The sequence below is a fragment of the Cetorhinus maximus genome, chromosome 21 (assembly GCF_964194155.1).
Source record: "Cetorhinus maximus chromosome 21, sCetMax3.hap1.1, whole genome shotgun sequence".
Taxonomy (NCBI): Eukaryota; Metazoa; Chordata; class Chondrichthyes; order Lamniformes; family Cetorhinidae; genus Cetorhinus; species Cetorhinus maximus.
In genome coordinates, this window is record NC_135899.1 from 75,275,922 (window position 1) to 75,290,924 (window position 15,003).

The 15,003-nt window shown below is 42.3% G+C and overlaps 2 protein-coding genes across 3 annotated transcripts in view; both read right to left on the reverse strand.

Annotated features, from left to right (window-relative positions):
- LOC144696002 (arf-GAP with SH3 domain, ANK repeat and PH domain-containing protein 2-like) overlaps positions 1-15,003 on the reverse strand; it is a 158,936-nt gene that overhangs the window by 18,358 nt on the left and 125,575 nt on the right. The window lies entirely within an intron of this gene.
- tcea3 (transcription elongation factor A (SII), 3) overlaps positions 1,945-15,003 on the reverse strand; it is a 30,133-nt gene continuing 17,074 nt past the window's right edge. Inside the window, exons 7-14 of one of the 2 annotated variants that reach the window (XM_078567166.1) lie at positions 14,622-14,699; positions 12,676-12,756; positions 9,267-9,418; positions 7,971-8,027; positions 7,039-7,193; positions 6,255-6,401; positions 5,826-5,897; positions 1,945-5,011 (exon numbers count right to left, since the gene is read on the reverse strand). In XM_078567166.1, coding sequence (XP_078423292.1) covers positions 5,003-5,011; positions 5,826-5,897; positions 6,255-6,401; positions 7,039-7,193; positions 7,971-8,027; positions 9,267-9,418; positions 12,676-12,756; positions 14,622-14,699 — 751 coding nt within the window. In that variant the 3' untranslated portion in view covers positions 1,945-5,002. Of the gene's footprint in view, positions 5,012-5,825; positions 5,898-6,254; positions 6,402-7,038; positions 7,194-7,965; positions 8,028-9,266; positions 9,419-12,675; positions 12,757-14,621; positions 14,700-15,003 lie in introns of both variants that reach the window. The other variant, XM_078567167.1, reaches the window with a different exon arrangement.

The following is a 15,003-nucleotide window of genomic DNA, read 5'->3' on the forward strand; positions in this document are numbered from 1 at the left end:
ACCCTGGTTTTCCTGAGTGCAGGGGTAAGGGGCTGCCTCAGTGCAAACTACTAATGCAATGTTGGCCACAGGCAGGTGTCGGGGCTTTTATTGGCACATGCAAAGGACCTAACATGCACACTTTCATCTTCTTGAGTTCTCTACCTGAACGCAGGTCTGACCCACAGCATTGCAATCTCCACCATGGGTAGGGCAAGAGGGCAGGTCCCAAATCCACCCCAGCTGGAACAGAGATCAAACCCATGCTATTGGCACCAATCAGATCTACACCAGCCATCCAGCCCACTGTTGGATTTTGTGTCTTCTGGTTACCAACCCTCCTGATATTGGAAACAGTTTCTTTTTATTTACCCTATCAAAATCCTTCATGATGTTGAGCACTTCTTTTAAATTTCCCTTTAATCTTCTCTATTATAAGGTGAACCTAAACACATAAATAGGACCGGTTATGTTACAGTGCTCTAGATGTTCAAAATCAAATAAGTTTCCAATCTGGACTTGCTGTGATGTCACTTCCTCTGTTAGCACATTCCCTTAAGGTACAATTTCATTCCTCCATTTGCCTTTTTAGCAATGTCCATCCATTTATTTTAAGCATGTTAATAATTTCATAAAATAGGGCTCAAGGAAATATGGCAATAATCTAATGTGCCACCATTAAAAATTAAACCCTCCTTCAGAGTGAAGTTTAATACCACAATTATTTTCACATCCCAAATTTTGACCTGCCTTAAATCAGAGTAAAACTCAAAACTCCAAACTCAATCTTAATTATTTAGTTCAGGAATTAGTTTCAATTAAGGTATACTACAATGTATTTTAGAGAAAGCTATTGCCTTGTTTAATGGCAGCACAGTCTTTTGTCATTTAATGGTTGTAAGCATGCTGTGAAAACTTAGGAACATGTATTGAGGTCGAAGAAAATGAAGAAAAAAATACTTCCAATGATCACTCTACACCTACTGTGTTTAAAATTTAAGTTAAATGGTGATTTTTTTTTTGTCATAAGTGAACCAAGACCATTATACCAACAACTCAATTTTAAAATTCTCATCCATGTTTTCAAATCCCTCCATATCCTCACCCACCTCTAACACTGTAACCACAACCCGACACCCTTCCAAGGTCTCTCTGCTCCTCAAATTCTGGCCTTTGTATCCCTGTTTTAATCGCTGCACCATTAGTGGCCATGCCTTCAGCTGCCAAGGCCCTTAGTCATCTGTCCAATACCTCCTCTTTTGGCTCGGTATCAACTTTTCTTTGTCACTTTTGTGAATAACCTCGTTTTATTAGGTTAAAGGTGGGCGTTAATTCATCCATTTGCACAGACCCTAAAGTCCCTATATTGTAACACCCAATTGTTTTTTTTTAAAGAGTATGGGTAAACCAACAGGAAAACAGTGGGAAGCACTCTAAGTAGTATTTTGGTACCAAACATAACATGTACAAAGCCCTAATGGGCAAAGGCTCCACTTCTGTAGTTAACTTTGTCCAATTTGGTCTCCTTAACTAAGGAAGGATATACTTGCCTAAGACGGAGTGCAAGAAATGTTCACTAGGTGGGATAACTTTCTCAGCCTAGGTATTAATGAAGCGATACTGGAGAGAAATTTGTCTGTCATTTCAATGGCTACCTGTGCAGCCATGGAACATTCTTCATTGATATTGTTGATAGTGAGCGGTGAGTAGTTGAGGTGAATATCAAAGATGCATTTAAGGAGAAGCAAAATAAACACACAAGAAATAAAGGAAGAAAAGAATATGCTGATAGATAGAGTTCGTGCAAGTTCATACGAAACATAAATACAAAGACTAGTTGTGCCAAGTGGCCTGTTTCTGTGCTGTGAATTCTACATATTTCCATAGATCTAATCTTGGGTTCTGGGGACAACTCATGCCTGTGGAAACCCACTCTGGACAAGAAAAAAACTGGAAGGAAAGTACTTTTTTTTAATGAACAAAAGGTTTAATTTAATCATTTGTTGACACTCACGTTACTAAAGCAAGGTGAGTGCAAGTGCCAGCTCGAGCTCATTGAATTCAAATATCTGAAACTGGTCTGAAGAGGGAAATTGTGACATTCTAAAAACATAACTGAAGATTCCATATGCAGCAAAGCAGCAAGTCAGCCTTAAAGAAGAGCTTGAGAGGAAAAATAAAGCACACATTTTGTTTCAAATATCTACAGAAAAATACTTCACAGACACTTAAAAACAGACTCATAGGGCAATATTGGAGGCGACATGGTCTTGGCCGCTGGCTGGAGTGTTGGCAAGAGTCCTGGATCACCTCAGGTGCCACTCAGACACTTAACTGGACAGTGGCGGGCCTACCCCGGGATCAAGGGCCCCGGGGGTGAAGGTCCCACGTGCTGAGAGCTGCCGGACAATTTAGGCTGGCAGCTCTATTGAATGGCAGCGCCACCATAGAAGGGATGGTTGCTGCCGGTACTACACCCACCAAAGCCCAGGATCCTCGCTGGATCCCGGGTCCCAAGGTGGCGGGGGGTCACGGGGTGGGGGTTTGGAGGGGATCGACAGCAAGGCCAGGAATGTGTCTCTCAGCAGGCACTACCCACCCCATCGCCACCCCCCCACCTTTCCCACTGTCAAGTTCCTCAATCAAGCACCGAGTACCATTGAATGAGGTATTCCCCCAACTTCCTCACACTGGGACCTCGCAAGCAACTCCGTACGTGTTTACTTGTTGAGCTCCCCACATGGCAAGTCCCCTACCCACCACTTGGTTAATACCAGCAGCAGCAGGATGAGGCCCTTAAATGGGCTTTATTTACATATTTAAAGGCCTCAATTAGTGGTGGGATGGGAAGGAAGCCCTCGGGCCTTACCGCCACAGACTTAATCTGGGTGGAGGTGGAGGGGTGGAGGGGTCCACACCCATCACCAACTGCCTGATTAAATGCCCCCTTGCCAGGGGGGAGAGCATGTCACCAAACTCACTGTGGGGGGCGGGGGGGTAGAGCTTTAAATACCATCCATAAATACAGGTTTGGACGTGAGGAGTAGGATTGCCAATCCTCCAAGATTGTCCTGGAGTCTCCAGGAATTAAGGATTAATATCCAGGATATCCAGAGAAAAATGTCCTGGTGACAATATGAAACTTGATTTTTTTTTAATTTTCAATTAACACTTTTGTTCATTAGTTATAAAAATATTAGAAATGGAGGGCAAAAAAAAAACTGTTTGACCGAGAGCGAGGAATCACTCAATCAAGTAACAAAGACAACAATGTTGGCATTCCGCTTGGCCACAGGATTGGATAGGTTAAGTGTCCAATGGCGAGAGTGTGGCAGTGCAGTGGTTGGAGACAGGCATACGGGTAATATCTCTATTGGGCTTTAGAGGGTGAATTTACCTGCCGCCACCCTGTATTTTAAAACCCTAATCTCCAAACGGAGTTGGCAACCCTGCTCATGGCAAATCGCAGCCCATTACACAGTCACAGGTTTCCTGTTTTATTGACTTCAGTTGTGTATGTGTGCAGTCACTGGGCAAGAATCAGGCCAGGCTTTGACTCCCTCACAAATAGTTTCCTGGCATTCACTTCCAAAGAGTGGCTGCTTCAGTGAGATCTTAAAGAGCATTCCCTATAACTCATGGAACTCTTCTCAGCGAAAAGCCTTAGAGAAGAGGCAGAAATTTGAAAGGGGGAGGGGAATTGGAGGCAAGGTTGGGTAGAACACTTCTTTAAAGAACAAATCAACAGTTATCAACAAAGCGTAAGAACAGACAGTCCCTTTAAGGTATAATAGCAGTACCGGGGCTTTCGGACTAAGGCAGTACGTTGTTTTTATTCATTCGCGGGATTTGGGTGTCACTGGCTATACCGGTATTTATTGCTCATTCCTAATTGTCCGTGAGAAAGTGGTGGTGAGGTGCCTTCTTGAACCGCTGCAGTCCATGTGTTGTAGGAACACCTACAGTGCTGTTAGGGAATTCAAGGATTTTGACCCAGCGACAGTGAAGGAATGGTGATACCGAGTCAGGATGGTGTGGGACTTGAAGGGGAACTTAAAGGTGGTGATGTTCCCTTGCATCTGCTGCCCTTGTCCTTCTAGGTGGTAGGGAGTTGCAGGTTTGGAAGATGCTGTCGAAGGAGCCTTGGTCAGTTGCTGCAGTGCATCTTATACATGGTACACAATGCTACCAATGTGCGTCAGTGGTGGAGTGAGTGAATGTTTAAGGTGGTGGAGGGGCTGCCAATCAAGTGGGCTGCTTTGGCCTGGATGGTGTCAAACTACTTGAGTGTTGTTGGAGCTGCACTCATCCAGATAAGTGGAGAGTATTCCATCAAACTCCTGATTTGTGCTTTGTAGATGGTGAACAGAATTCCCAGTCTCTGACCTGCTCTTGTAGCCACAGTATTTATATGGCCGGTCCAGTTCAGTTTCTGGTCAATGGTAACCCCAACGATGTTGATACTCCCCTTTAAGCGTGGAATTAATTTCTCATTACTCGTTACTCTAAGGAGAGTTGGTTCCAAGCTGTATTCTCGGACAAACCTATTTCGGTTCAATCTCAAACAAAGCATCTTTTTAAAAAAAATCTGATAAGAATGAGAAACGTCCTAACTATAAACTCCTAATTCCTACAACAAAATTAACCCTTTGACAACTAGTTTAATATTCCTGCAACAGAATAAACATTTGGAAAACCATTTCTTGAAATTTTAAGAATGCCACAAAACTTGGTTCTGTGCAATTTGCAACTGACTTGATTAAATTCACAGTGATCACCAAGTGCAGAAATATGAATCTCCTTTAGATGCAATTTACACAGCAGAAAACATACAGCATGCAAAAGGCTGCAGAGGTCATTCAGTTCAATGGTTAAGAGTCAAATTACCCTCTCATCCTTTGATGAAAAAGATAGAGAAGCACAGCAAGAGTCTCTGGCCTTGCTGAACTACACTCTTTTCCTCTCCTCACAAAATATTGAGATTTAAATTGCAGTGAAGAATGTTTCGGCGCTGTCCAGTCAATCAGCAGAACTGAAATGAGAAAAGAAGTAAAAATTGTTTTAGGATCTTAATATTTACTGGACTCTTATTAAAGAACAATAGTCCTTTGGTTCACTGCATTGCACAGCAGTGACATATCAAGGATTTAACATCAACCTACCAAAGCAAAGCGAAGATATTTTAATCAACATCATCAGTCCCTAGTAATTTGACCAAGTAACATGTTCCAGTCTCTATTATTCCCAATAATATTTAGAGGTAGAGTTACAGACTAGGAAAATGTAGCATTTGATTGCCAGTGTTTACTTATCCCAGCTGGGACAGTAACAAGTTAGCTAATTATTAGCATCAGTGCCCCATAATGGGGAATAGTGGAAAAGGTAGCGAGAGAGATTTAGGTCTGTCCTATGGAATGTCCATCATGGAGGTATTTGCTGGCGTACACTAGAAGTGGTCAGTTGATTGGAGTAACAGAAAGTTGTCAGCACCCAAGGAATTATAGCCCTGCTTGAGGCAGCAGCCCTGAGAGACAAGGTGAGAAACTTGGAAATAAGGAGGAGGGAGCCCCCTGCAGCATTTGAGTGGGACAGGAGAATTATTGTCCAGAATTCCCACCCATGATCACCATCCAGTGACCCGTGCTGGGAAGTGCATGTCTATAGACTTTGAGTAAAGATTAGACCTGTAATAGCCTTCATGATACAAACATGTGACAATACTCACTGTCTTGGCTTAACCGCCTCCAATGAAAAATGGGACTCAACCCCACTGTGATTCTTTCTATCGGGGGTTGGGGTTCTGGGAGGAGGGAAAGAGGGAAGAATGAAGGAAAGATAAAACAAACCTTCCATCGGTTTCCGCATTCATTACACAGAACAAACGTGGTCATTGGTTCATCAGCACTACGGGTCTGAACCTATAGAGATAATTAAAAGAAAAGATTCATTAACTCAGCTTTTGGTCAATGCACAACTACAATTCAGGTCCAAATTAACAATCAGGAGTTCAGGAGAAGCACGAATTGGACATATTGACCTCCATAGCTGACTCTCAAATCTTGTGCTTCATGGAGAAAAATGTAACTTCTTGTAATACATATCCTCATCCAGTTGATGAAATATTAATAATAAATTTCAGTGATGGCTAGTGAAGTAATATCAAGGGTTACACAGTGGTGTAGCATGGGGAAATTTGAGTATTATGTACCATACAGATCTAGAAAACGTACATTAAGATTTTTAGTTCTAATCTTATTGCAACAATATCCACTTACCTGATTATAGGTACAATTTTTCTTCCTGCATTTCCCACATTGGAAGAGAGTAGAATGAGTTCCACTTGTCTTTGCCATTTGATGTTCCCTGATTGCTTCCTTGGTTATCACATTGCGAAGTTCCTTCAACTCATCACTGGCCATCTCCTGTGAAGGCATGGGTGAACGATAGGCTCACAAGTGGTAGTCAACCTTACAGAATGTTACAAATCCATAAATAACCCAAGTTAGAGATAGAAAAATTGATTCGGGCCTTTATCTCAGTTGGGTTCCAGTGAACAAGAACCCATTGAAATCAAAACCCAGACCCTAACCATTGAGTCAAAGACATCAAAAGTCAGGCTCAACTCCAAGTCTTCACAGAAAATTCAAGATTCATAAAAAAAGAGGAAGTTACCTTCTTATAAGCCATAATACAGTATAGTAAAGCCTTGATACATTGCAGCCTCTGCTATATGATCCAAAATTTAGCAATTATAAGTAGAGCCATATTAGAGTGTGTTAGCTGTACAATAAAGCAAGATTGACCAACTACTAATGAGCTTCCCTATGTCAGCTCTCCACCCCTCTTCTCAAAGATGAGTTCTCCCATTGTGAAACAGCTCCTCGTGCAGCAGAAGCATTTTAGTGCCTTACCCAAGTGGCCGGTTCCTGGTCAATGAGCATATACAGTGATGGCAAGTTGGTATTACAACTGAGCCAGTTCTGTCACACACTAGTCTTTTTTTCATCTCTTCACTGTTGAACCTTGCAGGTGTTATCATACACCTTGAGGCCATCTCACCTCTGCGGTCATCCTTGCCAGATGCAACAGGTCGATCGCACCAGCCAACACATTCTTTCTCAGGTTGGGGTTCTTTGGGTCCTTCAGGTTACTTATTCTGCTTCGGACACGGTTTTTGTATTTCATATCGGTTTTCTGAAATTCCTGGTAGATATGTGAAACGGTTCAGAGAAACAATGCCAAAAGAAACAGAGGTAACACGAGAAATTTTTTAAACTCTTTAATCGGTGAGAATGGAATGCATTGCCTGAAAGGCTTGTGGAGGTAAATTTAATAGTAACATTCAAAAGGGAATCTGATAAATATTTGAGGGGAAAGATTTACAGGGCTATGGAGGAAGAGCAAGGGAATGGGACTAATTGGATAGCTCTTTCAAAAGAACCTGCCCAGGCAGGCAAGGCCAAATGGCTGACATTCTGTGCTGCATAGTCTCACCTCTGGATCACATGTTGTGGGTTCAACCCCAACTCTATGGGACTTGAGCATAAAATCTAGGCTGGCACTCCCAGTGCCGTACAGAGGCAACACTGCACTGTTGGAAGTTGTGCCATCTTTCGAACGGCACATTAAAACAAGGACCCATCGACCCTCTCAGGTGAGCATAAAAGATTCCATCACCCTATATTGAAGAAGAGTGGGGAAAATCTCCCTGGTACCCTGACTAACATTTACCTCTCAACGAACATTTAAGAACAGATTATCTGGTCATTACCTCATTGCTCTTTATGGGGGCTTGCTGTGTGCAAATTTGTTGTTGCATTTCCTTCATAACAACAGAGACTACACTTCAAAAATACTACATTGGCTTTGGGATCTTGTGAAGTTGTGAAAGGCACGATGTACATTTTCTTATTTTCTTTCACTCTCTTTTGTTCTTTGATTTCCTATCACTTTTACACCTCAGTATCACTGCTGATTAATATAAAGGATATAATCCTCAATTTCTGCACCCATCTTGTCACAGTTGGCACCATAGTCTTTGTAATCATCTATGGAAAGAAGAAGCAGTAAATTATTCCAACATCTGGAGTCGAAATACACAGGGTAGATCCACAGTCCAATATTCCAGCAAGGAACAACACTCACAGGGAGCAGTAGTGGGGGAAAGTGTGGGCTGCACATCCAGGATTTCCCACCTTGTGCTTTCTGTTAGGCGTGACAGGAATTGTGGAATCTCCCCTACTATTCATTGCTAAAACCGAGCAAAGTATTACGGATAGTGAAACTGTAGATAATGTACGACAGAATAGGGTTCAGATTTTGAGAGTGTATGGCATCAGGGTGTGCAAAGCTATTTTGAATGAGATTTGATTTAACATAAGCAGGGCAAGAAGTCTAACCTCACCAAAACGTTACCTCAACACAACAGTATTTTTGCCACTGGAGATAGTGGTCTACTTCCCTGGCAGTGTTGATAAAAATGGATTCCTCACACAAGTTCACTGCCTTCTCTTCCACCCAAATCACTGATGTTGAAAAGAAGCTACCACCAAGGGTGAGGCAATTGAAGGAATTATGAAATGAGAAAAAGCCCACTTAGCATCCAATTAAGTGGTTTATGTTGCTAGCACTTCTAACCCAAGGTCAAGTCTCACCCAAGTGTCTCAAGCACAAATCTAGGCTGGCACTGCCAGTGCAGTACTGAGGGCATGCTGCACTGTCAGAGAAGCCATCTTTCAGATCAAATCTTAAATCTCAACCTCATCTGCCCTCTTAGGTGGGCGTAAAAGATTCCACACACTATTTAAGAGCAGGGGAATTCTCCCTTGGTGTCCTGGTCAAAGTTCCACAATCAACATCATTATCTGGATTACAGTATCTGGTCATTATCATGTTATTGGTTGTGGGGCTTTGCTGTGAGCAAATTGGCTGCCACATTTCCTACATTACAGCAGTGACAACACTTTAAAGGTGCTTCATTGTCTATAAAAGCACTTTGAGATGTCCAGAGGTTTTGAAAGGCAGCATGTTAATGCAAGTTTTTTTATTCTTTAATCAATGAACTCCTTTAATGTCAAAATTTGAAGAAAATCCATAATTTTAATTTGAACATATTCAACAAATTCCAAAGCAAAGTTGTCCTGCTCTGTTTCATCCTTGACCAAGATGCCCTTGAGCTTTTCCATTCTTGTTCTCCCACTCTGACACACTGCCACCTGCTGGCACTGACCAGTACATGTTAACAATAATAAACTAAACCAACTTAATATGTTGAAAAAACATCGTACCATCAGTCTTCAAAGCTGCTATTATCATCTCTATGCATTTGTCGCGGATGGATTCTCCAGTTGACAGGAAAGGAGGGAGAATTGTTGGTGTGAAGAAGGTAGGGCTGGCAGGGGTGGAAGGTGAATCCATCTTTCCTTTGCTGCTGCCTCCACTGTTAAAACAAGTACCATATGTCAAAAGTGGAAATCTCTGAAAGTTCAACCTGGACACGCAAAAATGGATCCCAAAACATCTTCAACTCTGTGGCCATCAGGGTACGTAAAGGGAAGCCCAAAAGGACAAGGGGTAAGTAAATCAGCAAGCATAAAAACGCTGGCCCAGCCAGCAACGCCCGTGTCCCGTGAAAGAATTTTTAAAAAGCCCACCAGCACTTTCCATCAGCTTGAATTAACAAACCACTCAGGAGAGAACTTGGTGCCAACAATTGAGGCCATGTCTCCTTAGATGTGACATGATCACCAGAGGCTTTCAAAAACGCTTCTGCTAGCCCACCGACTCATCCAAGCTAGACAAAACTTCCCTTCACCAGTGCTTTTCAAACAGGCTGGAATTAAACAAAAGAACTTGTTAGCGATTGTCAAGCGAGAGCAGGGTCACAGTGCAGCCATCTTGTGTAGAGTCATATGGTGAGAACACATAGGGAGGGCTGGTTGGGAAATAAGAATATACGAACATAAAAAACAGGAGGAGGAGTAGGCCATATGGTCCCTCAACACGGCTCCACCATTCAATAAGGTCATGGCTGGTCATCTGCTCATCGCCATTTTCCTTGCCCTATCGCCAAGTCCCCACAATTGCATGGGCAGCACTCTGCGTGAGTACCATTCTGTACCAGACTCCAAGAGTGAAAGTATCCCTTAAAGTCCTAAGAGGTTTACCTTCCATCTTTTCCTGGACTGTTGCAATGGGGACTAAATGTTACAAATGTTGCTGGGTCTCCAACAAGGAAAATATTGACATGGCAAAGGCTCAAGTGCTTTGGGGTTTTGGTCTACAATTGACCAAATTTTTGTTCCAAAGCAATAGGTTCAAATCCACTTTGCACATCAGGGGCACTTTATTAGGTATGACATCTTGACATTAATTAGATTGGGAAAGGATATTGGGGATATATAATGAATACAATTAGCTGATTAAGATAATTATTTGCAATGCACTTCCTCCATCAGCTTTTGTTGTCATAAAGTATTGCATAAAGCAAGAGGCCTTCAAAAAGAGGAAGAATTAGAAAGATACACATTGTAAAAAAATGATGCATTGGATAACCAATAGATAACACATCTAGTTCATCTCCATCTATCAATGTTCTTAGCCTCGCTGCTATTTTACTTTCAAATGAAACTTCCATGTGCCCTCCACTACTTTTGCTGTTTGAAAGAATATAAAAGGAGGCCATTCAGCCCTTTGAGGCTGCTCTGCCATTCAATTCAATCATGACCGATTTGTGCCTCAACTCCATTACTCATGTTAGCTTCAAATCCCCTGATATTCTAATTCACAAAAATCTTATCAATAAATAAGTGTGGTTTCTTCTTGTGTCATATTTCAGGATTTTTTGGCCATTTTTCCATAGAAGGAATTAGAAAATAAAAATACAGTGCTTATTTTGAAATGATCATTTCTAATGCAAATTGTATTTGTACAAGTTTGCTGAGGGGGTAAGTGCTATGATGAAAAGTGGTTAATATGGCCCAGACACTAAACTGGTTTTCTCAAAGACTGTAAATGATAAGTAATTTGTTAGTTTGCCTCAGTAATCAATAAACACTTCACACTCGTGATGTTGGGAAGTCCCTGGCCCTGGGCCCTTGGTCGAGATGATCTATTAGGCCTTTACTTCTTGCTGTGGGCCCAGGATGATAGAAAAGAGGGGCCCTAGAGTATAAAAGATTAAGGAGTGATCTAATTGAGGTGTTCAAGGTGATTGAAGGATTTAATAGGGTAAATAGATTTAAACTACTTAATCTAATTGGGGAAGTCTAAAACAAGGCGACTTACCTTAAAATTAGAATTGGGCCAGGGGTGATGTCAGGAAGCACTTCTTCACACAAAGGCTGGTGAAAAGCAGGAATTACTCCCCCAAAGGCTGTTGGGAGGAGCAGGGGGCAGGGGGGCTCAACTGAAAATTTTACAACTGGGATTGATATATTTTTGTTAAGCATGATTGCTAAGGTTGAGGGAACCAAGGCAGGTAAATGGGGTTAACATACAGGTCAGTCATGATCAAACTGAATGGCAGAACCGACTCAACGGGCTGAATGGCCTGTCCCTGTTCCTATGGGCTGGGGTTTACGCCCTGCCCACCCCCCCCAAGTTTAAAAGTCAGGGCCAAGCCTGCCTCCGCTTGGCTGGGTCACCTCAAGCCAATTTTACAGCCATCGAGCCATTTAATGTCTCAGGACAAGACTTCTGCCACCCCATCTGGGAGGAAATCCTGCCTCCGAGAGCTTGTGGCCAATTAAATGCCGGTAGCTTTGTAGTCCCAGCAGCATCACTGAGAGAAGTGGCCACTTCAGGGACGGCATGCAGTCCATCACACCATGGAACCACTGAACGAGATTAGAAGGTGAGTGGGTTGGGCAGGGGGTTGTGGTGGGTGGTGGTGCTCACTGGGACCAGTCAGAGAGGACAGGTTCAGAAGCTCATGGGGGGGCTGGGAAACACATGGGGAGATGGTGGGGTAGGGAGTGCCATGAGGCCGTCAAACGGGCACAGGGTGTCTGAACAGGAGGGACTTTTCCCCATTTCCCCCAAGCCTGCAAAAAGGCCGCCAGGCGCCAAGTAGCCTGTGCATCCCTCACCCTGGTAAAATACCAGCGGTGGGGGCTGAAGGACCTTACGTGGCCATTAATTGGCCACTTAAGGAACTCAACTGGTTCAAGTGCAGCCAGGTTGCCTAATGCCTTCCCTGCCCGTGGAGTTCTGCCCTATATTTACATGAGATTTAAAGCAGTGAGGCAGCATTTTAAAAACATAAACATACAAAGGCAAGTTTCAGCCAGATTCAGAAGAGAGATGCAAAGCAGCAATTAAGAATTAGCACGGTTACCCACAACTGTAAGGATGAGTATCAAGTTCATTATTTTTTATGATTACATGAAGAACTGATTGAACTAGGCAAGTTTGATCATAACTGTTACTCAATATAGCCCGAGTGCTTTGAAAGCAAGATCCCCTACATGGTCTCTTACTCTAACCCATTCACTCCCAGGACTTAAAAATTAAGGAGCTCCTTACTTCTCTCGGTCTTTCTCTTTTGAAGATATCAAAAGTAAAGCTTTTTATCACTGATCCATTATTTTCTGATTCACTTAAAGTTCTATTTAATTTTCCAACCTTCCTGTTATCTCACATTACAGTTCAGGCCTTGGTTTTTGAATATTAAAGTATACACAGCACGTATCTAACCTTTCCTCTTTCATGTTATCTGCTGAAGTTCTTCGGGCTGGTGAGGCAGTTGTTGGTGATTTGCTGTTGCACGAATCCCTCCTACAACACAGAATAAAAGGTCGAAAGGCCATTTACTTTTACCCAGTCAACAGTCTATATCACAAGATGCCACTGATACAAAACTACAAGGAAAGTCTTAAGATACCACGACAACTTCCACTGGAACAGGAGAGGTGAAATGGAGGTATAACAGGACTTTTAGAAAATAAATATAGGGCAATTAGGCAGAACTATTTCTCAGTAGCTACGAGTTATGGGTTTTTCCAACTGACTTAAATCTGCCTCCTCTGGTTAACTGCCACATCTTCTGCCAATGGGCACAGCTTCCCCTTATTTCCTCTTTCAAAACCCTCTGTGATTTTGAATACCTCCATTAAATCTCTCCTTAACCTTCTCTGCTCCAAGGAGAACAATCACAGCGGCTCTAGAAGCTCCACACAACTGAAAACCTTCATTCCTGGTATCATTCTAGTAAATCTCCTCTGCATTTGTCTAGATTGCTCTGGAATGGAGACCACACAGATAAAAGGTGTCCTTTTCTTTGCTGTAAACATTTACTGTCCTAAGAAGGAATAAAATGAATAGACACTTCCCATTAAAATTTAGAGGGGACTGGCAACTGAAATTACGTCTTTTTTCTTTATTCTGTCATGAATGAGAGTGTCGCTGGCAAAGCCAGCATTTGCTGTTCATCCCTAATTGCCCTTGAACTGAGTGTCTTGCTAGGTCATTTCAGAGGGTAGTTAAGAGTCAACCACATTCCTGTGGCTCTGGAGTCACATGTTGGCCAGACCAGGTAAGGATGGCAGATTTCCTTCCCTTAAGGATGTCAGTGAAGGGTCTTTATGACAATCGATGATAGTTTCTGAGACTAGCTCTCAATTCCAGATTTACGATTTATTAATTGAATTTAAATTCCACCAGCTGCCATGGTGGATTTGAACCCATGTCCCAGAGCATTAGCCTGGGCCTCTGGATTACTAGTCTAGTGACATCACCACTAGGCGCCATCTCCCGCTAAAATGCACCAAAGTTCATTCACTGACATATATTTAAGTAACCGACATTTCTTACATTAACCTAGAATACCTATTAATATTTAAGTTATGCCTGTGTTCACAAGTTCAAGTCTGGGAGTTGGCGGTAACATGCAACAAGTAAGGACAGGTGAGCACTGAAATTTACAGTTGTGGTCTTGACTGGAAATTTATTTTATTCATTGTGTGTGTGTCTGGTTCCAATACCATTAAGGCCTATGTAAAACAGAACAAGAACATTGCAGCTGTGTTTTGGTCTCACTGCTCTCAGTATTAAGATAGTACTGGTAGATTTTGTTGAATCTGGGCTCTCTGCCAAGAAAGAAGAGGTCCTTATGGAACAGAGCACATCAGGGAATGACTAAACCTTTGCTTTCTCTATTGATATAATGAAATTAAAATGGATGGGATCTTGCCTCCCAGAGTGACTGACTGGAACAATGTTGTGTTCTTTGGTACTACCCTTCAAGGCCAAGTAGCCCCAACATGTGGTCTCTGGTCCATACTGTGATAGTTCAGGATACGACTAGGAAGAAACGCCTCCTGAAGGTGATGGGGGGAAAAGGATCAGCCAGTGATCCTGTTCCTGATCGTAATTCATTGACACCAGCTGCTTACTATGGTTTGAGCAGAAGAAAAAGTCTGGTCTGAACTCTGTTCTGGTGCTTCCACAATCAAACTTCTGACACTGCCTCAGCTAAATCATGAAAAACAGTCTCTTGCATGAAATACCATAAGATGACAGCATCAGGAAGAGTCTAAATCTTCAGGAGAGCAGTGAAGACAATTGAAGGTGAGTGAAAATAGGCCTGTTTATATTAGTCTCTATCTCTATTTCTAGTCTGCTAAAGGAATAGAGCCAGTTACCTTTCATCTTTCTTATCTGTAGAATGTTTCCTTGACAGCTCCAAGGTGATTGGTGGGGATTTGCTGAATGAATCTCTCCTGTGGTGGAAAGGAATTGGGTTTTAGGCCCTTTCAATGTTGACCATCCCTCATGCTCAGGCAAATGATGTTATCACTGTATAAGATTCACTGCTTTCTAGAAAGTATTTACGAAACCCTCTCATTCACCCAAAAAAGCTTTGTGTGGCTTGTGAAGAGTAATATCAGTACTATTAGAGCCACAGTGAACTTCATAAACTCTACGTGTCACAGGCAGCCTGCAAACTTGGCAAAGGTTAATTTTATCAAAGTATTATCATGGAAGTGCCTATGTCTATGATCTACTGATTTTTTAAATTGTTGC